Genomic DNA, 24,638 nt, shown 5'->3' on the forward strand with positions numbered 1-24,638 from the left:
GCTTGAACCTCTGGAAGTTCTCTGTCAATGTATGATTGCAGCCGTTTCTGTATTACCTTTAGCAAAACTTTGCTCACTTGAGATATCAAAGAGATTGTCCAATGGTAATTAGATACCCTCAAAAGATCAATAGAAAGATTGAAGAAAGCAAGGAGAACACAAGAAAAACTTTAGAAGAATTCAAGAAAGCAGTACAAGAACAAACAGACAAAATAAATGCAAAATTTCAAACAATACAAACTCTGCAATTGGAAATTCAGAGGATTAATACTAAGATCTCAGAAATGGGCAACACATTGAAAGGGCAAAGGAATTGATGGAAGTGTGAATTAGTAAACTTGAAGACAAGTCTCTCAGTACCTGTACTCTAGAAGAGCAATCAGAAAACAGAATGAAAAAATCTGAAGACTAAGAATTATGTGGGACACCAGGAAGAGGAACAATTTACAGGTGATCAGAACTCCAGAACAGAAAAAGACAAGTACAGAGAAAACTGTTGAAGAGTTATTGGAAGAAAACTCCCTAACATAAGAAAATAAACATATAAGAAGCTGAACAAACCCCAAACAGGATAGATCCCAAAAGAAAATCGCTGACATATCATAATCAAATTTTCCAAACTCAAAGATAAAGCTCAGGAAAAATGAAGTTACCTACAAAACAGAACCAGTGAAACAGCTTTGATTTCTCAGCAGAAACCATAGGCAAGAAGGCAATGGATGACATACACAGAACTCTAAAAGAAAAAGATTGCCAACCAAGAATCGTATATCTGGTAAAGCTGTCCCTCAAGTGCAATGGTGAAATTAGGACATTTCTTGGCAAATATAAATTAATTTGTAATGACCAGACCAACTTTACAAAAAATGCTAAAGGGTGGTCTTTGAACTGAGAATCAACCACAGCAAACAATACCTTGAGTTCACCATACATGACAATATCATCCAGAAAGCAATCCAGATAATGTTGTTGTTAAGTCCCGTTGAGTCCATTCCAACTCATAGAGACCCTGTATACGGTTCCCAAGGAGCAGCTGGTGGGTTTGAACGGCTGACATTGTGCTTCCCAATCCAGTGCTGATCCTACAGTGCCACACCAGGAGTCCAATCCAGATATGTTGTTGTTGTTGTTGTTAAGTGCTGTCAAGTCAGTTCTGACCCATAGTGACCCTGTATGAGGTTTCTGAGACGTGGCTGGTGAGTTTGAACCACTGACCTTGCAGTTCAAACTGCATTCATCCACAGTGCCACTCCAGGACTCCAATCCAGATATGTTGTTGTTGTTAAGTGCCGTTGAGTCGGTTCCGACCCATAGCGACCCTGTACAGGGTTTCCGAGGGTGTAAATCTTTATGGGAGTAGAAAGCCTCATCTTTCACCCGCGGAGCAGCTGGTAGTTTCGAACCACTGACCTTAAGGTTCGCAGCCCAATTTGTAACCACTACGCTACCAGAGCTCCTTAATCCAGATATAGACGCATTTAAAGTTAAAACTTCAAGACTGAACCAGAGATATCAGTGTAAAATGAAGCCAAGTACAAAGTAAAAAGAGGGAACAATGTAGATACAGAACTTCCAAATGACAAAGAAGTCAGTAGATTTCAAGGTAAAACAGATTGTTTTAAGCAGGGACTAACTGAAAAGGTTAAAAGGAGCTCTCGTAGTGTAGTGGTTTCGAATCGGGCTGCGAGCCGCAAGGTCAGCAGTTCAAAACTACCAGCTGTTCCGCGGGAGAAAGACGAGGCTTTCTGTTCCCGTAAAGATTTATAGCCTTGGAAACCCTGTATAGGGTCGCTATGAGTCGGAACCGACTCCACAGCACATAACAACAACAGCAACAATTTAAAGGGTTAAATAGCAAAGATATCTGTTTGAGAACTAAGGCAAGTCTGACAAAATATTTTTAATTGCCATACATGCAATTGAAAGCTGAACAATGAATAAGGAAGACCATAGAAGAATTGATGCATTTGAATTACAGTGATGGAGAAGAATATTGAAAGTACCATGGACTGCCAGAAGAACAAACAAATCTGTGTTGGAAGAAATCAGCCAGAATGCTCCTTAGAAGCCAGGATGATGAGACTTGCTCTCATACTTTGTTAACTAAGATCAGTCCCTGGAGAAGGACATCATGCTTGGTAAAGTGGAGGGTCAGCGAAAAAGAGGAAGTTCTTAAATGAGATGGATTGGCACCGTGGCAGCACCAATGGGCTCAAGTGTAACAGCAATTGTGAGGCAGGAGTCGGGACTGGGCAGTGTTCTGTTCCATTGTCCACGTGGTCAGTAGGGTCAGAGCTGACTTGACAGTACCTAAAAACAGTGGTTACGAATCGGGCTGCGAGCTGCAAGGTCAGCAGTTCGAAACTACCAGCTGTTCCGTGGGAGAAAGATGAGGCGTTCTGCTCCCGTAAAGATTTACAGCCTCGGAAACCTGTACAGGGTCACTATGGGTCGGAACCGACTCCACAGCACAAACAACAACAACAACACTGTTAGTAGTTTCAACCTCCTGTCTCTTCCCCTCACTCCAAATTCATCTTCATGGCAACCAACGTGGCTGCTGCTTTCAAAAGGTTACGTCAGATCATGCCTTTCACCTCCTTTGCTCAAAACCTTCTAAAGTCTTCTTTAACTAGAACAAAACCCACTCTAAGCCTGGTGGCTCCATACTGTAAGCACAGGACTATGAACCACAAGATCTGCAGTTACGAGTTCACTGGAGAAAGATGAAGCTTTCTGCTCCTGCGACTGCTCAAACCCACCAGCCGCTCCTTGGAAACCCTACACAGGGTCTCTATCTATGAGTTGGAACTGACTTGACCACACACAACAACGTGAGTCTGTAAGTCTCTACAGGATCTAATTACCTCTTGGAGCTCATCTCCTTTCCTATGTATATAGCACACCATTGTGATGGTTAAAAGCACCCTGGTGGGGCTGTGGGTTAGGTGTTTGCAATTGCAAGTTTGGCGGTTCAAGCCCACCCGTTGCTACATGAGAGAAAGATGAGTCTGGTTATTCCCATAAAGATGTACAATTCTGGAGAGACGACACGGGGTTGTTAGGAGTGGGAATCAACTGGGTGGCAGTGGGTGGGGTGCTGATAAATGTTATGTGTCAACTTGGCTAACCTAGGATTCTGAGTTGTTTGGCAGACACGACATAACCACCTTCCATTCCGTGATCTGATGTGAAAAGCCAATCATTTGAAAGGGGAGTGTCTTGGGGGTGTGGTCTGCCCCCAGTTCTGGCAACGCTTGCTTTCTGTCTGGACCCTGCACTCATCACCTGCCCACCAGTCAAGGGATGTAAATCTGCAGGTCTCTTGAGGGTTTATCAGTCCCTGAAGCTACGTGAGCCAGAAGAGGCCTTCAGCCTACTGTCTGACCCACAGATTTGGGACTTGCCAGCATCTAACAGTAGTGTGTGATTTGTAGAGATAATGTTAACTAAGATCAAGGGATCCACGCTCCCTAGTGTAGTGCTAAAGATGAACCGTTTCTTCTGTCTCATCAGTGAAATTCCTCTGCAGTCTTGGCCAGCCAAACACATTGCTAAAGAAAATGCAGGCAGCCTGCCCTCTATGTCATACCTAAAGACACAAATGGGAACAGCATTCTTGCAGTTGTCACAGGGCTGAAGGCTGAAAGGAACTGCAGTAACAGGGTTATGGTTTGGTATTTTCTCTCACTGTACTTTGCACTTCCTCCAAAACGTTGTTTTAATAGTCCTGAGGCAAAACTTCCAAAGACTTACCGTTTTCAAACTCCAAGCAATTAAGCTCAAATAAAGATTTATTGTGGGTATATTCCAGTGCAGTATTTAAGCTTCAAACTATGAAATCAAAGTATTGACTTCAATACTAGAATTTTACCTATTTTAATGAAATTATAGAAAATATCAGCATGCACTGCAAATATTTCATGAATACATCCACACACATACGAGGCTAAGTCAAAAAGTATTGCTACTAAAAAATTCCAGTTCATATACACACAACTTTATTTCAAAGAAAAATGTGTTTAAACATGTCTCTGCAATCAGTGGATGGCTGCAGAGAAGTTCTATCAGTAATCCACTGTCTTAGTATACTTGTTGTTGTGAAGTGTCATTGAGTTGGTTCCGACTCATAACAACTCTGTATAGGGTTTCCGAGGAGTAGCTTGGTGGGTTTGAACATGTTCAGTCAAAACGGTGGCTTCCAAGGGTAACTGCTGAGTTCCTCTTCAGGCAGAAAGTCAGTTCAGAAGGTTAAGGAGACTGTGTTTTGAGATACGAAAGAGATAATCTTGATAGATTTTCTATTTCGAAAGACACAGGACAATCATGAGGGATTATGAAGCTGCTTTAGGAAAACGGAAAACTGCACTGGTGAGAAAGAGGCCAGGAAAAGTTGCTCCAGGAGCGGTTTTTTTCTACTATGACAATGCACCTGCTTCCCTAAGGAGAATTTCGTTGGAAACCTTACCCCATGTACTTGACAGCCCCGATTTTACCCCTTCAAACTTCTTTTTGTCCCCCAAACTCAAAGAACATTGAAAAGGAACACCATTTGAGTTCCCTGTTGTTGTTGTTATGTGCCGTGGAGTCGGTTCCGACTTATAGCGACCCTGTACAGGGCTTCTGAGGCTGTAAATCTTTACAGGGCCAGAAAGCCTCATCTTTCTCCCACGGAACAGCTGGTAGTTTTGAACTGATGACCTTGCAGTTCGCAGCCTGATTCGTAACCACTACGCTACCAGAGCTCCTTTTGAGTTCCCTGAGGGCACCACAATTGTCGTTCTGATGTGGTATAAATTGAATAGTACAAAATTCTTTGGGGAAGATTGTTGTTGTTATGTGCCGTGGAGTCGGTTCCGACTCATAGAGACCCTGTATCTGGTTTCCAAGGAGTAGCTAGTGAGCTTGAACTGCCGACTGCCGCCCTTGCAGTTCAAACGGCTTTGCAGTCTGACTCATTAACCCACAGCGCCACACCTGATACTTTTGTTTAATAAAAGTTTCTATGATTTTCTAGCAATGCTTTTCGACTTACCCTTATGTGTGTATATATCGGGTTGTGTTAAAAAACTGATTTATTTCTTTGGATCAATGTTGTTAAAAGGTAAGGAAGTCACCAGCCTAAAATAATACTTTCACGTATTTATTCCACAATTACAAAACACCAAAGTAGTGCAACTCAACAGAATACATGCATTTTAAGTTTTGACAGTATACAAAGTTAAAGTTTGGCTATTTAACCAAAAGTTTAACATGAGTATTATCCTTTAAGGCGATGGGATCTCCTCCCTTTAATATATGCTATATGAAAAGGCTATTCTGGGAGCAAGTCCTCTCCCAGCTCTTCATCAGCAAAGTCATCTTCATCAATCCTTTTTTTGGCTGCAGTTTTTGGTCTTTCTATCTGAGGGCCAAGTGGATCCACGTAGGAGGCATCTAGGTTTCAAAAGAGATGGTTCTATTAGCGTAACAGATAAAAGCAAAACAAGTGGGAAGCCAGTTAGTCTAATCACCAAAACCGAACAACTCAGAGTGCAAAGACATGCTCTCTCAAGTCCTTGTAGATTTTGTCTGTATACATCAAAGATCTTAACAATGCCCAATTACAGGATTGGGTCACCTCACCAGTCTCCTTCAGCCCTGCTATGCCCTTAGGAACTGAGGAACTGGGGGGGGAGGGGGGTACACCAGCACTTGCCTATTTCTTTGTTACTGCTACTTTCATAAGGTTCATTTGTCCCAGGTAAAGCTCTGAGTTTGGCACTTAGTCGTTCACCTTTACTACTGGCACTACTGTTCTGGCCACTATCTGAAAACACAAAAATAAAAATGCATTTGTTTAATACGTTGAGAAAGCATGAAACTACATTACCCGTCTTAAAGCATATGTATCTGCTAAGAAATAGGCAAACTGTTTCATTTGGGAAGCGATTTCCTATGGATGGATGTAGTTTTTGCTTTAAAAAAATGGAATCTCTTACTTGGAATCTACATGTAGATAGAAGATCACTTAAGAGTGGTTATGTACTCTTCCAAAATGTGTGCTGAGTTATAGGTTTCCATTTCATAGATTCACTTGTAGGAAGTTAGAGACAAGACCTATAACCTATAACCTAGCAAAGACTATAACCTAGCAAAGAAGAAGAACTGAAAAACAAAGGAAGTTTTGGAGCAGCAAGAGCTGTATCAGTAACTTCACATCAAGGCTTTGGGGAAGCTCAGTGGAGGAGGTTGGGTACCTTAACATGAAGGAGAGAACTGAGGTCCTCCTATCACTTCCTTCAAACATCTGAGGAGTGTGCATACAGACTTTCCCCATGTGGTAGGAGTGTGGATCCATGACCAAATATGGTGAGGGCTGGCCTGGGAAAGAGTGTGCTCGTATCACTGAAGGTTTCCAATAGGGCTAAACACTAACCTTGCTAGAAAACAAGTAATCGTGCTTTTAACTCTAAATTTCTGTGATCGTCTTTAAAAGAATCAATTTTCTAGAAACAGTGCTACTCCTCCCTCTTAAGTTCCCATGATGATGTTTTTTAAAAAAACGACTATGGAAACTTCATATTTAATGAGACTGGTCCTCCAATGTAAACCAATCATTTATTTTTTTTGAGTGTACTATGTATTTTAGTTTATTGGTATTTCTGGGAATGAACTGAAACATTCCCCACATTTAAGAAGGTGCTGTGGTATAAAGCGCTGGACTGCAAGGTTAGTTTGAACCTCAAAGTTGGCAGTTCAAACTCACCAGCAGCTCCTTGGAAACCTTATACAGGGGTCACTATGCGTCAGAACTGACTCAGTGACACTTAACACCACCAACAACAACGGAACCGTGGAGTCCTGTATGGCACTGTAGGATAAGCACTGGACTTCAAGGTTGGTTTGAACCACAAGGTCGGTGGTTCAAACTCACCAAGCACTCTTCAGAAACCCTACACAGGGTCGCTATGAGTCAGAACTGACTCGATGGCACTTGTTGCATGTATCAGTAGTTACTTCTGCATCATTTTGTTTATTTCATTAATTTTACCCCTGGTATAGATAAGCCACAATTTGTTTATCCATTCTCCTGTGTAAATTTGGATTGCCTCCAGATTTTGGTATTTCAAATAAAGTTACTACTGCTTTTCTGTGTACAAGGCTTTGTGCAGACATATGCTTTCACTTCTCTTGGGAAAATACTTAGGAATGGAATGGTTAGTTCATGTGGTGGGTATATGCTTAAGAAATTGCCAAACTGTTTTCTAAAACAGTTGCACATTATATAGTCCCATTAACAGTGAACAAGAATTCTGTTGCTCCTTAATCTTCACAATACCTGGCATTTGTTTCTGTTGGTGTTACGTGCCATCCAGTCAGCTCTGACTTAGATCCTGTGAACGGCACTGCTCGGCTCAGCGCCTCTCTCTCCATGGTTGTATGTTGGACACATTGTTCAATCACTGTGTCCTCCTCCTCTTTCTTGCTGATCCCTTATTGTACCAAGCATGACATCCTTCTCCAAGACTGGTCCCTCCTGATAACATGTCCAAAGTATGTGAGACCAAGTCTCTCCATTCTCACTTCCAAGGACCATTCTTTACTTTTTAAAATTTTTATTATTTTTTAAAATGTTTTTGTGAACTGTGTGATAGTTTACATGCGAGAGCATCAGCTTTACATTCATCCTATCGTATTTTGTTTCATTGCAATGATTACAATCCCCTCCATGTGTCCTCAACCAAACAAAGGGTACACCCCGCAAACCTGCCCCCTGGCCATCAGCACACAGCCCCTCTCCCTCCCTGAGTCCAGAGTCCCCAGCCGCTTCATCTCTCCATGCCAAGGACCATTCTTGCTGTACTTCTTCCAACACACATTTGTTCATTCTTCTGACAGTTCATGACACATTCAACATTTTTTGCCAATAACATAATTCGAAGACATAGTTTTTCTTCAGTCTTCCTTAAACACTGTCCAGTTTTCCATGAATATGAGTAACTGAAAATACTGTGGCTTAGGTTAGGTGCAGCCTTTGCTTTAACACTTTAATGAGATTTTCTGCAGCAAGTCTGTCCAATGTAGCTTGTCATTTCCTGATTGCTGCTTCCATGGCTGTTGATTGAAGATCCAAGTAAAACTAAATCCTTGACTCCAATTTCTCTGTGTATCATACTTGGTATGGTCAGGTTTTTCAATATTAACCACTTTACTGGCTGTTTAGTGATATCTCATTATGTTTTAAATTTGCATTTCCCTAAAGACTAAGGATGTCAAGCATCTTTTTATGTGCTTAACTGCCATTCATAAATCATCTTTGGTGAAGAGTTTGTTGAAATCTTTTGCCCATTTCTAAATAATTGGACTGTGCACTTTCTTCCTACTGAGTGGTAAGAGTTTATATATTCTATATACAAGTCTTAGGTTTTGCAAATAATTTCCCCTATTCTGGCTTGTATTTTAATGTTTTCTAAAGAGCAAAAGTTTTCAATTTTGATAAAATCTTTTCCCACTCCATCCACCACCCCTTTTTATGGATCATGTTTTTGGTGTAGGATCTAAGAAATTTTTGATTAACCAGAGGTCACAAAACTTTTCTTCTATAGTTTCCTCTACATGTTTTTAGCTTTCGGTTTGGTCTATCACCAATTTTGCATTAACTTCTGTATCTGGTGCAAAGTATGGGTCAAGATTAAACTTTCTGCACATGCATATCCAGTTGTTCCAGTACCATTTGTTGCTTTTTGCACCTTTGTCCAAAATTGACCATGTATGTTTGGGTCTATTTCCAGACACAATATTCTCTTCCATTGATATAGCAAAAGGAAAACTTACTTCCTTTTTACTAGCTTGGAATTTATACATCTCATTTCTATTATTTTAATATTCATGACATGTTAGGCATTTTAACATATATATTTAACAAAAATCTAAAATTGCTATCCTGACACTTTGCATACTTTAATTCTTATCACCACCCCCAACATACTTGCCTCGAATTCTGCTCTTATCCAAGACTGTAGTTTTACCTTAATTAAAAATATTCTACAATTTAGATCACTGCCATTATTTTAAATGTTCAATATAGGTTTAGATTTAATCGTGTATTTACCATCTTATTTTTATCTATTTATTTTTAAAGAGGATCTGTTTGCTAAAATGTTCTGAAAATGACATCACAATGTCTTCATTCTGGAACTGTAGGCTCAGTGACATACAATTTCATTTGGCTAATTTTCAAACCCGCCTCGTCATTTTTATGGTCTCTTACTCCTCGGTATTCAGAATATTCCCCACTGTGTGAATCGGATCCCAGAGCTTGGAGAGTTAGGGTTTAGGCAGCGAGGTCTTTAGGCTGCCGTGACAAAAATACCACAAGAGAGTGGTTTTGACATTGCATGTCTCATGGCTCTGGAGGCTGCAAGTCCAAATCAGGGCCTGGGCAGTGCTGACCACTTTGGAGGCCTCTCTGCTGCCTATATCTTCAGGTCTGTTGTCCTGTTTGATAAGACAGCACCACTCAGATGGAAAAAGGACTACCCTACTTTGGTCTGATCTAATGAAACGGATGTTGGTATCAGCTGCTGTCTTCGTCAGCCCGACTCCTGCCCACCCCAGTACTACTTGGGTCTGTGTCATCCACAGGATCAGTTGAAGACTGGACAGTGGAGATCCAGGGTGTTTACACTAGGTGATTTTCAGAAGGAGAAAGTCAGTCCTGTCTTTTGAGTCCCATCGTAAGTCTGACAGCCCCACTGAAGTCTGTTCAGCATCATAGCTGCAGCAAGTCTCCAGTGACAGGTGGCTGGTATCACGCTGCCTGGGAGGTGTGCTGGCTGGGAATCAGACCCCATCCTCTGGTGTGGGAGGTAAGGCTTCTCCCACTGAATAACCAACACTTCTGACTGTTCACTGATAACATCTTCAAAGAGTCTATTTCCAAACAAGGTCATGTTCACAGGCACCAGTGGTCAGACACGTCCACCTTGCCTTTTTGGGGGGATACAGTTCATTCCATTATAGTGAGGGATTCTGTGTTACTTGATACCTTGGTTTTTGACACTAAGTGTTTAGAGTTCAGATAAGAGAGGACATCAGCTCTATCTCAAAAAACAAAAAACAACCCCAAAGTTTAGTTTCAGAGTGTGTGGAGGAAGGTAGAATCCCCACTGAATGGTTTTCATTTTGTCTACACAGGTCAGGTGAAAGGAGATGGGGATAAGATTCTTATGATTCAATAGTGAGTAATGGTTATCATGACTAATTGTGATTGTCACAACTGTAAAGAAGTTTTGTAACAAAAAGAGGGGGAGTAGTTAATCTTACAGTCCAGGAACAGAGGACCCTAGGACCATCAAGGGAGAAGAGCGTGAGCGGAATGTGGGACCCTATCCCGAGAAGCAACAACACCAGAGATGGAGGCAAAGATGAGGACATGGAGCAGCAGAGCAGCTGAGGACTCTAGACTCATGGAAAGATAAAGGCTGTTTGCTGGCGGCCAGGAGGCAGGCTTGAAGAATGTGTCCTTTGGTTGTTTAAATGATTATATATTCCTGAGCATTTTGGTGTATATCCCCCCAAAACAAACAAACAAATTGCAAAAAACAAAATTCAAGTTACATAAAAATGTCAGGATGTAACCCTGTAAAAAGAATGAGCAATAAAAAAACAACAAACCAAAAAGATCTGAACTTTTCAGATAACAAGAGGCAACGATATTTTTACTCTTGAAATACCGGCAATTCTTTAACTGATAATTCCATTGCCTGTAGTGTTTGAAGATCTGATTCTATAGTTTCTGCTGCTGCTCACTAACAATAGTTGGTTTTCTCATATGTCTATAACATTTTTGAATTGTAAGTTCTTGTTGCTTGGAACTACCTGAGGGAATTATCTGAGGTTTAGACTGAAAGTCTATTCCTCCAGGGAGAACTATGTTTGTTTCTTCTAGGCATTTGGTAGTACCACCAAGAAGGTGGTGGTGGCTGGTGGCTGTGTGCCCTGGAGTTGGTTCCGACTCATAGCAACCCTGTACAGGGTTTTCGAGGCTGTAAATCTTTACAGGCGCAGAACACCTCATCTTTCTCCCACAGAACATGGTAGTTTCAACTGGAGAGTCCATGTTAAATCAAATGATCAGCTCAGAGTCTTCAGGGTACACAGGTAAAATGCATTCTAGCTTCAAAACTATGTGAATGAGGACTTATGGCTAGGAATTTTCAAGGGAGACTTTAAAAAGAATTTTTTTTACAACCAGAGTCTGGGAGGAAACCCATGCTTTGTGGGGTGTGTTTTTTCCCTGGTTGACCTACTGTAGGCTTTATGAAGGAGGTTCTTTGATCTGAGCTCTCAAGGCTTTCTCCCTGTTCCCCTCGTGTGCCCATCAGAGTCTGGCTCCAGGCCATTAGGGAGCAGCTAGAGCAAGTGCCAGCTCCAGGCCACGAGGCGACCTTTAGACTTAAACTTTCTAGTCATTTCTGGTCTCCAAAGGCTTGCTTTCTTTTTCTACCAAGTGAGCCTGAAAAAAAACCACACTAAGTTATTTCATTTTCTCTCTTCCTACTTAGAAAACATTCCATCTATCATTTTTAGAAGTGCTGTCCTGGAGGAGTTTTGCTGAGTACACCATCCACCTGATTGTCAGAAGAAGGAGTTTGTAATTAGCAGAACTGCACAAAAGTGTTGTTTAAAAAGTTATGTCATCAAATCCTTTTTATTTTTTCCAATTCCAAGAAAACGAACCTAGGGAGGTAAAGTCACTTGTTGAAGAGTTCACAGACGGAAAGCTAGCCCTCAATCCAGGCCTACCCCTGATTCCCAGTCTGGTACCTCTTATGAAATACTGCTTCTTTGGCCAAGAATCCTATAAAGCAGTAGCACATTGGCCTTATTCATATCCATATTCCCACCATCTGTACGCTGTCCCCAGCCCCACTGCTTGGCTGACTCTGTGGAATGTGGCTGTGTTAATAAGGACAGTTACACATCCCGACCAAAGTGAACTCCCAATCTACTTTCACCGCTCTATGTTTTAGATCCCTCTCCTATTCTCAGAACAGCCAAGACCTGCTGCTTGTTGTATTAGTAAGTTTGAAATCTTGAGACTTGGTGGGGTGGAGGGGGGAGATTCTCACAAAATTCCTGCTTGGTGGGAGATGACATCCGGCCTTTGCCCATATTTTTACTAGGCAGCTCCTACTAAGGGAGGCAGACTATTTGTGATATTTTAGAATACTACAGGTTTTTAAATACGAGACATTATTTATTGATTTTTTTGGTGAGAAAGTGAGTTTTATAACACAGGCTCTTTTCAAGGAACACATTGAGTAAGGGTCAGAGGCTGACTGTGTAAACCTTCACCATATGTTCTCTTCAAATAATAATAAAACGAATTCCATTTCCAAGGGGAGACTGTCTCTGCTTATTTAAGAATATAGTTAAGAGCATGACATTTTATTTTACAGTGGTCAATAAACTGAAGGCAGAATTTTTAAAAATTGTAGAGAAAATGAAAAGTAATGTATTTTATTTGTGTTAACACTTGAAATGGGATTAAAGTATGGCAAATATTGATTTTGCAATATTAAGTACATAAACATTTGCATGAATAATGGATATATGAAGAAGAATATAAATTTTTGAACTTTAAACAATTCTGCTGAGTATTAGCTGTGCTTCTACTCTGTATCTGAGGTAATGCACATGGTGGGGGAGGCAGGAGGGGGGCAGGGGCTGCCATAGCACTAGCCCCAGAGGAGCTTACAGTCTGCCTGGGGGGCTCTTACCTTCAATACTGACTATAAACCACAATTTCCATGATGTCACACCTATAGCACACTTTCAGGATCCAATCAAAATCTCTGCTTCTCCCGAACAGTTCTCACTTTATGGATTTCGCTATGCTTTGAAGTGAATGTTATTTTGTTTAGAGCAAAGTGAAAAGGAAACCACATTGTGTAACGGCTATGACTCATTATACTCTGTGTGCTGATGGGAGTGTTTCTCAGACAGACCTCCTTCTCTGGGAGCTGGGATACGAAATGATCTAAATGCCCCTGAAGATGAGGTACGGGCACATGACCCAGATCTCACACCGGGGGACGAGAGAAGGCCTGTAAGAACTGCCGTGTGAGGCTATGACTTGACCTGGGACCTTCATTTTCGAGGCCAGCATTTTGTTTACTCTCAGTGTTTCCTGTTGTAAGTAATGGATCAACATCCATAGACACAGTTCTGTCAGAATCTGGTATCGTTAAAATAGGCTCCTTCTATCAAGGGATCAGGAGTGCTGGTGGAACATTAGAATAAGCACTGAACTGCTAACCACAAGGTTGGTGGTTCGAGCCCACTAGCCACTCCTCAGCAGCAATATGGGCCTTCTGCTCCCAAGAAGATTTATAGCCATGGGCACCCTATACAGGATTGCTATGAGTCAGAGCTGACTTGATGGCATCAAACAGTAACAACAAATCAACGAGTCAGCGCAAAAGAGGAAGACCGTCAGTGAGATGGACTGGCAACAACAATGGGTACAAACACGACCATTGTGAGGCTGCTGACGCAGGACTGCGCAACGTTTCCTTCTATTGTGCACAGGGCCCCTATGAGCCAGATCTGACTCAGTGGCACCTAAGAACAACAATTGGGCGGGGAGGGCTGGGTTTATAAAGAGTTCTGGTGGGGCTGTGGGGGAGGCATTGTGGTTCAAACCCACAAGCTGTGTGGAGGGAGAAAGAGGAAGTTGTCTGCTCCCATAAACAGTTAGTCTCAGAAAACCCATAGAGGGCAGCTGTGAGTCAGAACCAACTCGACAGCAGTGAGGTTGTTTGGTTTCTTTTTTGTTATCCAGGAATACGGACATTTAGAAAATCCTGATGAATATTGCCAACGTGATTCCTAGAATGGAGTACCACATGAAACTCTCACCAGCAAGTTTAGTTTAGTTTATCCTTGCTATTCCTGAGAATTATTCTTTAAAAATTGAACTTACTCTCCAAACCTTCACCCGTCACCATCAAAAGTTAAAAAAAAAATTATTTGCGAATTTCTGGGCTTTGAAATGGTTTGGTCATGGCCCATGGAAACAAAGGCAGCGTATGCGTTGCATAGCAACCAAATCTCTTGAACGTTGGATTTCGACTCCATAGAAACAGGAAGCAACAATCATGGCAGCTCAACACTGAAGGTCAGACTCCAACTTTGAGCAGGGCACCTCTACTGGTTTCCTAGTGGTGGTGGTTATGTGCCGTGGAGTTGGTTCTGACTCATAGCGGACCCTGTACAGCGTTTCTGAGGCTGTAAATCTTTGTTGTTGTTGCGAAGTGCCTTCGAGTCAGTTCTGACTAACAGAGACCCTGTAGGGGTTTCTGAGGAGCAGCTGGTGAGCTTAAACCACCCATCTTGCGGTTCAAACTAACAGTGCAGTCCAGAGCATTAACCCACAGCGCCACACTTGGGAGCCGAAAGCCTCATCTTTCTTCTGAAGAGCAGCTGGTCATTTCAAACTGCTGACCTTGTGGTTAGCAGCCTGACTTATAACTTACTACGATGACAGAGCTCCTTGGCCTGTCTCCTACTTGAGTTAATGTTACACAAGGCATACGCCGCTGTTGCTTTGTTTCATTTGCCACAGCCATGGCTGAATTATTTCCAACTGGATACAGGCCTTGTTAACTTTATAGGCAAGTTTGCATTTCTTTAGTTATTGACTAGTGAATATTTTTATCATCATACATAAAAACAGTTTACATCTTTTTCTCCACATCTCTGTAACCCACTTCACTTGTTAAATCTTTGTAATCTGATGCCTCCTGTAGTATACAGACATCTCAGCTGAAAAACCAGTCTTTTTCATTTTTAAGGCCCATTTATTAATACAATACACAATTCGTCAACTGACTTCCTCCTTCCCTTAAGTAAAAAAGACTATTAACTGTTCTAGTCAGAACCAAATTCAACAGTACACAACCACCAACCACCACCATCAGTCTCTTGGGGAGAAAGATGAGACTTTCTGTGCCTGAAAAGATTTACAGCCTCAGAAACCCTATATAGTGTCGTTATGAGTCAGAACCAATTTGATGGTATTTAATAACAACAACGTCACTTTCTTAGGAGCACGGTGGCTTTGTAGGATAAACACTGGACCCTGAACCAAAGGTGGCAGTTTGAGCCCACTAGCTGCTTTGCAAGAGAAATATAAGGCTTTCTGCTCCTGAAAAGATTTACAGCCTTGGAAACCGGATATAGGGTCACTGAGAGTCAGAACCGACTTGATGGTATTGAACTATAACAGCATCAGTTTCTTCACAGCATGGTGGCTCTGCAGGATAAGCTGTGTGTGGCTACGCGGTCCTCAGTAGTTAGGTGCATTCCTGTGTGTTGTCTCTATCTTACCAGCTCAGTGTGCTTCTTGGCAGGAAGGCCAATAGCCGCATCTCTTCATACGTGGTAGATGCTAAGCATGAATCAGTGACTCTGTGACATCATGAAGGCCCAGCAGAACCGTGACAAGGGATTTTTACCAAAGAACTTGCTCACCCTCGGACTATAAATCTTAAAATACAACTTCAATTAAAAAAAAATAAGATGAAACAATGGTTACAATAACCTTTATAAAATAGGTGTTCCTCCCAATGCTGACTGTAAAGTGAATTTCTGTTCATTAAGTCATATGATCCTGCTGATTTTCCTTCAAAGATTCTTTTCATTGTAAAATCAAGAGGTACATTCTTATAGGGAAAGTTCATATCTGAGATATAATGGAAACCAAACTCAAAAATAGAGCAAGCCATCAAGAATCACACAGAATAAAGAAAAACAACTTAAAAAAGGAACCTTTATAACACAGTCCATGAAATAAATCACAAAATGCAACTCGCATGCTGAAGTGGACAATGCATTACAGGAAAGGCACGAGGGCAGAGACACACAAGAAGCAGATGTTTGTGGGGAGGTCCCTGCCTTCCCAGGGCCCCGATGCAACAGGCAGGAACATGGTTAGTCCGATTTTAGATCGGTTTTACCCTTGGACACCACACAGATTCCTGACTACCAAGACCCTGAAATCGCCGATTTACCTGTACTTTTGGGATTTTTCAGTATGGCTTAAGTTTTTTTTTTTCTTCTTCTTCTTCTGAATTGATGTTTTGGCACCAAGCTGCCAAATATAATCCCATAATTGTATATCTAAAGAGTTACGCGTTTTTACTTTAAGACAAGCTCATTTCATTTTAAGTTAATTGTACAAAAACAAACGGGAATACTGAAGATCCTGGAATGAATACTGAAAATTCTAAACTAGGCACGATTCCTTTCAAGGCAATTTGTATAAAATAGCAATTGGTTTGCAGTTGTTGTTGTTAAGTTTCATCGAGTCAGTTCCAACTCATAGCAACCCAAACATATAGGGTTTATGAGGAGTGGCTGGTGAGTTTCGTGGTTCAAAATGACCTTGCAGTCTAATGCTTATCCTACACTGCCATACCAAATCAAATCAATTCTGATGCCATGACCCATGTGACAAAATAGAACCATCCCATAGAGTTTCCTAGGCTGTCATCTTTTGTGAGAGATCACCAAGTCTTTTCTCCTGCAGAGTCACTGGTGGATTCAAGTTGCCACTAACTTTTATTCAGCATCTAGTATATGCCAGGCATTGTGGCAGGTATGTTTTGTGCAGGGTCTCATTTAACACAACGTTCTTACTGAAGCTTTAGAAAGCTTACACATCACTTTCCGAAGACAGCACGTAGAGCAGGACAGAGTCTAAGGTTGGTGGCTTGAGCCAGACAAGAAGTGACTGAAGACTGTCATGTATTGTATGTGGTGGGATGTCGGTCACCACCTTTTAACACACCTGTGGTTCCTAGGATCAGCAGCGTCAGCATGAGTTGTGAGTGTGTTAGATAAGACAGATTCTTGAGTCAGACTCACTGACTTGGAAAGGAGTAGGAGCTCAGCACTGAGCTTCACTAGGCCTTTTGGATACATGCTGAAGTGTGAGAACTGATGACGAGGAAGCGCGTGGCACTCTTCATCAAAAAGTTTACAAAGACAAACTCCAGCAAAGATAAGACTTCGGTGAGATTAGTGTGATCCCCCAGCAAGAATGATTTCCAAAGACCCTCACACATTTCAGACATGGCTATTTTATATAAATTAAGAATTCTAAGATCTTGTAAGTTCTTTAGGGTCTTGTCCCAGGAAATACTTGAAAAATCAAGTGGTAGGCACTCTAAGAACATGAGAATCTTCTACTTAATGAAGGCAGCCTCCCTTAGATCCACAGAAACACAATATTCCCTTTCTCCTCTCTGAGCAGGGAGTCCAATACAGACAGAAGGACCTGACATTTCTATGTTAAAACATAAATGTGACTCTCTATATTTCACAGGTTAGAAGCGGAAGACAGGTAGAAATGAGGCTACCTCTGACAAGTAAATCTGTACTGGAAACTCTTAAATGGGGATATTATCAATGGATCTGTGAACACGCCCCCCACCCCCACCCCCAAGCAAGACTGTTCTCTGGGGAGAACACGGGTGAGGATTGTATAATGGGTAGGGTTCTACATCAACTTAACTAGGCAAGGATTTCCAGAGGTTTAGCACTTGAGATGTGCGTCTTCCCATGATGATGAAACTGAATACAGGCACAGTTAAGTGATTAGTGGCTAAGAGCAGCCAATCAGTTAAAAGGATGTTTCCTTGGGGATGTGGCCTCTCCCAATATAATGGACACACAGGATGGACTCTTCCTCTCTCTCTTCTGCTGGGACCTGGGACTCTACAAATGTAAGATAATAAACTCTATCTATCTATCTATCTATCTATCTATCTATCTATCTATCTATCTATTTATCTATGTATCCATATAGAGTCCTTGTGTGGTGCTGTGAGCTAATGCATCAGACTGCAAAGTCATTTGAACTGCAAGATTGGTGGTTCAAGCTCACCAGCTGCTCCTGAGAAATCCTATACAGGGTCACTATGAGTCGGAATCGACTCAATGGCACTTAACAACAACATATATATATATATATGTCTATATACATACACACACATATATGTTTCACTAAGGGGCTCTGGCAGCATAGTAGTTATGAGTCGGGCCGTTAACCTCAAGGTCAGCAGTTCAGAACTACCAGCTGCTCCGCGAGAGAAAGATGAGGTTTTTTGCTCTTGTAAAGATTCACAGCCTCAGAAACCCTGCACAGGGTCGCTATGAGTCAGAACCGACTCCAAAGCACATAATCACTGTCACCATATGTATCATTGGTTTTGCTTCTCTAGCCTAAAACAGATGGCCAGGTCCCCACAAGGAAGGGGAAAGAGAGGGGAATGCACAACATGGATCATCCAGGCTTCAAAGCCTGGGGCCAGCCTTGGTGTGGTATGTACGAGGAACTAGAGGGGCGAGACAGCAAGAGTCAGGATGGACCTAGTGATGTTTGCCAAAAGAGGAGCTCAAACCTGGAGTGGGAGTGGAAAGGAAGACCTCTAGGAGGCCATGAAGCTCCGGCTATCAGGAGATAATGATGCAAAAGGTAAGCACTAGGGGAAAAAAAGCCATCAAGCAGACCTGGAAGGACTGTGTAGTGCTTTAAACTTGTGCCAAGAGAACCAAGTAACATGAAACAAGAAGCTTGTAAATACACCTCGGAAGCTTGCTGTTTCTATTCCAAACCCGACGCCTGTGAAAATAGAGCTCATTTGTGCACTACGACTGACTATTTGTGTTGGACTGAAGTGACCGGATGGGAGGAATGAAAATTGGGTTAAAAAAAAGAAGTAGTGAGGGAAAGCCAAGAGCAGGAGGTGGGGTTTTTCACAAAAGACTTCTCTTTCTTTGATACATAGGTACGGCATTTGGGGCAATCTGACCTTTTAAACGTCATCAGTGTTTGGCTGACTGACCCAGCCTTAACCCTGGGAGAGGGTTCCAGGGTTCCAGCTCAGGTAGAACCCTCACATTCTTCTGATCACAGACCCTTTCTGCTAGTTCTGAGACACACCTGATTTAAGGAGTACTGGGGGACAGGCAAGGAGACCTGTTGTCACTGTGGGTTACACGGTGAGCTGCTAATTGAAAAGGTTTGTGGTTGGATCCACCAGCTGCTCCCTGGGAGAAAGACAGGGGAGGCTGCTTCCAAAAACACTGGTAGCCTTGGAAACCCTATGGAGCATTCTTGTCAAAGGATCTGGTACCCAGGGACCCCTGAGGCACCTTGTTGCTCTGAGGCAGACCTCTGAGCCTGCTGGGGACACTGTCTTGGGGTGGGACTGTGGAAACTGTGCTTTAAGCTTCAGGGACAGCACCAATTTATTCGACAATTCTGAAGGCAGCCTCTACTGTCTTATTAGGACCTCATGTCAGGATTTTAAAAGTGAAGACGTTTGGGTTTTAAAGACATTTCATTAACATAAAGGGAAGGTTCGGCAAACTTAACCTTGATGCTGTTTTGGAGGACTCATTGGTTAAACTAAAGATTTCCAAAGGCAAGTTTAGAATCCTCAGAGGATGGTGAAGTTGGTCTTACAATTTCAATAGATAATTAACGTTCCTTAGGGTTGGAGTCCTGGTGTGGCACTGTGGGTTAATGCACTGGACTGCAAGGTCGATTTGAACCGCAAGGTCGGCAGTTGAAGCTCACCAGTCGTCACTCCATGGAAATCCTATTCAGAGTCGCTATGAGTCAGAATCAACTTGACAACACTTAACACCAACAACAAGGTAGGGATTACTCAAGACTATTACAAGCTTCCTCTGCTATCTAAAAGCAGAGCATTCTTGTGGAGCCTTCTTTAAGACGAAATAGTACAAAGTGAAGAAACAATTACCATTAATTTACATGGGGAACACTTTTGAGCGTTCCCAGAGCCAAAAATTAACCCACCAAATCATGTCAGACAGCAACTAGAACCTAAAGTCATCCTAACCTATAGCATTCACATGCAGATCTAAGCTATGGCCGTTTCATGCTGTGGGTAGTTTCCTGGGAAGGAGCTTGGTGGCCCCACTCCTGCTCCACGCTGTCTCTGTAACAGCACACTGCAAAACAAATGCTGAACGCTAGTTTTACTTTTTGCCTTTTTCTTTCCATAAAGAAAAAAAAAAAATCCTCTTCAGATTTTCCTTTGTATCAAAAATCAGTACCTAACAAAAATAGGTACTAATGAAGGCATAAACGAACCTTTAAAAAGGAGAGACACTTGTATCTCCTTAGAGCAGGGTTGGGGAACGTTCAGCCCATGGGCCTGTCGAGTTGGTTTTGACTCATAGCAACCCTATATATGGTTTCTGAGGAACAGTTAGTGGGTTTGAACTGCTGACCTTGTGGTTCGCAGTCCAGTGCTAATCCTACAGTGCCATAGCAGGAGCCAATCACATGAAGGGTGAATTAATTAAATGTTTGGCTAAATATAGCAGGTCCTGGTGCGGCACTGTGGATTAATGCGCTGGACTACAAAGTCGTTTGAACTGCAAGGTTGCCGGTTCAAGTTCACCAGCTGCTCATGGGCATCCATAGAGATTATACTCAAGAAAGCTCTATGGAGCAGTCTGCCTCTGCATATTTTGTATGGCCTGCAAATGATGTTATAAATGTCGGCAGATAAACAGTCCCCAACCCCTGCCTTTGGTAGTGGTTACGAATTGGGCTGCAAACCACGAGGTCAGCAGTTTGAAACTACCAGCTGTTCCGTGGGAGAACGATGAGGCTTTCTGCTCCCGTAAAGATTTACAGCCTTGGAAACCCTGTACAGGGTCGCTATGGGTCAGAACCAACTCCATGGCACACCACCACCACCCCTGCCTTAAAGGAACATAATTTCACAAGCACTTGTATCAGATATCCCTGCTTTCCATGAACAAGGGAGCAGCGTCAAGCAGGTCTGGGAAATTTGCACAGTTTCTGTTAATTGACACACAGGCTCCTCTATTGGCTTCTTGGCTGTAACGAGCGTTACTGGTAAAGGGTCATAATCTCTCAGCTACAAATCCAACAAGCTCTGAAAACCAGGTTTGCTGGTAGTACCTGAACTCACGGGGTAGAACACCTGACCTAATTTGAAGCTATTTACAGCCATTACTTATCCTTATATTAATATTCATGTTTCATTGAATTAGTAAGAAATAACACTGTTTGACTACGAGGTGCTCTTGAGGGGGTGTTCCAGGAAATATGGCGAGTACACATATTACTTCTCTAAAACTACAAACAATTCTAATTCCAAAACACATTTGTCCCCAGCGATTGTGGATAATGAACTGTGGCCCTGGGTAGCTTTCTCTGGCTTATGGAGAAGGATTGAGACTGATCTCTCAGACTCAGGACTCAGCAAAATCCAGTCCCACATGGCCAAGTGATGAGATTAGGTAGGCGTTGTTTTTGGTGGGGTGTTAGGAAGTGAAGGCACATCTGGAAATTTCGAGACAGTAAGGCGATAGTGAGGTTCCTGGCTGGTACAAATGATGTGCACTGGCTGATAACCAAATGGCCAGCAATTCAAACCCACCCAGCAACAGCATGGGAACAATGTCTATAAATATCACCCCCAAGAAAGTCCTATGGGGCAGTTTGACTCCATAACACATGGGGTCAAGAGGAATCCGTATTGACTAGATGAAGAGACAGAAGAAGGCTACTGGCTGGCATGGCTGACTGTGTTTGGAACCGAGATTCTCTAATTTCTCAAAAACCTGGCTCAGGACACCTACGGCTAAAAGGTCAACAGGTCCAGACATTGGAAGTTCAGTTGGAGAAGCTGGACTGATCCCTGGAGAATCAGGTGGTTTGGCAAGAACTAGATGCCACTGATGATTGCAACTGTCTGAACCCATTCACAAAGCAGTGTTCTCAGTTCAAGAAGGAATCTGTCTCAAAGGATATTGCGCTCCTTAGGCAATTAGAAACACATGAGCATTTCGCTGTCCGTCTCAGCACATCGGAAGTTTGTCTTTCAAGCTCAAGCACAGGGGACCCTTCTTACCCATTCCTGTGTCCTTGGCATTAGCATAGTACCTGGTACATGCTATGCATCTGAGAAATGTTTGTGAGTGAACGGAAGGCCCACCTAAATTAGGAGTTACACTTCTCCTTTGTTCTGAGACTCCTAGACCACAATGACGGATCATACGCTGAAGCATCAAAAAGTTCATGGTGAAACTCCGTTATCTTTCAATTCCGTTTTTCCAAGAACTTTTTGAAGCACCATCATATGAGCATGATGGTTTTAAGTGTCAATATAGGAGACAGTAAGCTTATTTACAGATACCAACAGAGCGTTTTAATTTTTTTTGTTGTTGTTTAATTAATGTCAAGATCACCTTATTTCTAATAAGTTGAAATTATATGATCCCCTGAAGTATAGAAAAAGAGTAGATTCTATTGATGGGAGAAGAGGGGAAGGAATTTCTTAGTAAATAACTTAGGTCACACATCATAGAGGCAATTAATTTTAAAGATACAAAGGACTTTACTAAACACCTGAAACCTACAGCATTTAAGTGGTTGGACAAAGATAGACAGTTGTGAAGAGGACTGGGACTACAACCATGGTTCCTAATTCCCACACCGGCATTATTTTGATACTAAAAGTAGGACAAATGATTCTTGACTGTCAGCATTCTACTTCTCATGGTATTTTCTTAAGTAAAAAATTAAAAAAAAAATATTAACACAGTAAAACCTCATTAATATGTCTTCTATGTTAACCTGCTCATTGTAAGCTTATTTACTAATTAAATGGCGGAAATAGGTATGGTTATTTAAAAACTAAAAAATCTCCCAACATTTACAAATAGTTGTTTACTTCTCAGACTGACTGCTTTTCAAATGAAAGTAAGTGAGGTTTTACTGTGTTCAAAGCAAGTATACAAACAGATAAAGGGCACTTTGGGAGCGTTTTAAGACTTCTCTAGAAGTCCATGTAAAAGAAATCCGTCAAACCCAGTATTTCAAGTTGCGGGGCTACTCACCGCTGCCAGCACTTCCTTCTCTTTTGCTCCGGGACCCTCCGCTGCCATCTCTGCCAGACTTTATGCGCTAGAGCAAGAAGACACATTTCAAGACTAAGCCATACCACTTCAAACTGAATAGAAAACTAAAGATCAATATTTAAAATGAACAATATTGTACAATCTTTAGGATTTACCCTTCTTAATACTATTTTCCTAAAAGCTGGGTTCAAATATGTTACCTGAGATTTCACTCTTGAGAACAAAGATTGAGTTGCTTTGTAAGACAAGGTTTCAAAGCAAGCCCTATAAGATCTTGGATAGTTTTTCTTATAGAATAGTCAAAATGACATCAGTCAAAATATGCAGGACAACATTCGTGTATATGTTGTTGTTGTTAAGTGCTGTTGAGTCAGTTTTGACTCATAGCAACCCAGTATAGGGTTTCTGAAGAGCAGCTGGTGGGTCTGAACTGCCAACTTCGTGACCTTGTGGTTCGCAGTCCAGTGCTGATCCTACAATACCACAACAGAAGTCTTTTATGTACATATACACCTTAAAAATCCAGTAGTACCTCCTTGATGTGATGATTCAGGGCTTAAACAGAATTTAAGGAGGATGGTTGACAGAGAAAGAAATTTGACAAAGGGGTATTTCCGACACTCACCACTCTCTTTAATGGTTGAGTCTCAAATATATGGAGTGGGGAAAAAAGACACACTGATCTTTGAGACTCAATATTTAAAATAAAGGCACTATTAAGCCGACTACTGTTTTAGATCTAAACCCACCCTTCAAAACAAAATTATCTCCAAACTGTGATGTTTTTAAGTTTCTTTTTTTTACTTTATGGTTACTTTGTGTTTTGACTAAGCATTAGAATTTCTGTATTAACACATTTGCTTCAAGTCATACTTCCCAATTCTCATATGCATTACAATTTCATTGCCCATGCACAGGACAGTTAGTGGACAGACATAGACATGTTTTGATAAACATTTACTCTATAATTTAATTACATAAAGCTCCTTAAGGTTGGTATCTTAAATTTTCAATAATGTTAGCATCATTTCATATTTACTCCCTCAACCCTGACAACTCTCCATTTATTTATATACTATCAGATGACGGATACAGTTATTGAGAAAAAATCCTTTCAATAATTCAAGTCTGATCTCTGGAAAGTGAAACATTCTTCAAAAATGCAGGACTATCAAATATATGTAAACATATTCTAATTTTTTCTAATAAGAACAAAACCTTCCTTGAAACACTGTTCAGCCATTGCCCCATCAATCTCCTTGCCTTCAGAGACAAAAAGAAATCTAAAAATGATGTAATAAAATAAGAATTTAAACATCTGTAATCTGGTTTTGGAGTCCTGGCGTGGCACGGTAGGATAAGCTCTGGACTGGTAACATCAAGGTTGGCAGTTTAAACGCACCAGCTTCTCCTTGGAAACCCTATAGAGGGTCGTTATGAGTCAGAACTGACTCAACAGCACTTAACAACAACAATCTGATTTTATTTCCAAGCTCAAGTTTCATGCTGGTGTGGGGCTGTAGGATGGATAAGCACTGGACTGTTTACTTCAGGGTTAGCAGTTCAAATCTACCAGCAGCTCCTTGGAAAACCTGTACAGCGCTGCTATGAGCCAGAACCAATGAGACGTCATTGAAAAAAAACGGATCCAAAAT

At 41.6% G+C, this 24,638-nt stretch overlaps 1 protein-coding gene across 1 annotated transcript in view; it reads right to left on the reverse strand.

Moving 5' to 3' along the window:
• Positions 1 to 5,314: 5,314 nt before the first annotated feature.
• The window catches only part of IFT88 (intraflagellar transport 88 homolog (Chlamydomonas)), a 107,370-nt gene continuing 88,046 nt past the window's right edge, over positions 5,315 to 24,638 (reverse strand). Inside the window, exons 23-25 of the mRNA XM_006831966.1 lie at positions 22,963 to 23,029; positions 5,699 to 5,809; positions 5,315 to 5,436 (exon numbers count right to left, since the gene is read on the reverse strand). Of these exons, the coding sequence (XP_006832029.1) occupies positions 5,315 to 5,436; positions 5,699 to 5,809; positions 22,963 to 23,029 (300 nt within the window). The remainder of the gene's footprint in view (positions 5,437 to 5,698; positions 5,810 to 22,962; positions 23,030 to 24,638) is intronic.

The sequence above is a fragment of the Chrysochloris asiatica genome, unplaced genomic scaffold, assembly GCF_000296735.1.
Source record: "Chrysochloris asiatica unplaced genomic scaffold, ChrAsi1.0 scaffold00005, whole genome shotgun sequence".
Classification (NCBI taxonomy): Eukaryota; Metazoa; Chordata; class Mammalia; order Afrosoricida; family Chrysochloridae; genus Chrysochloris; species Chrysochloris asiatica.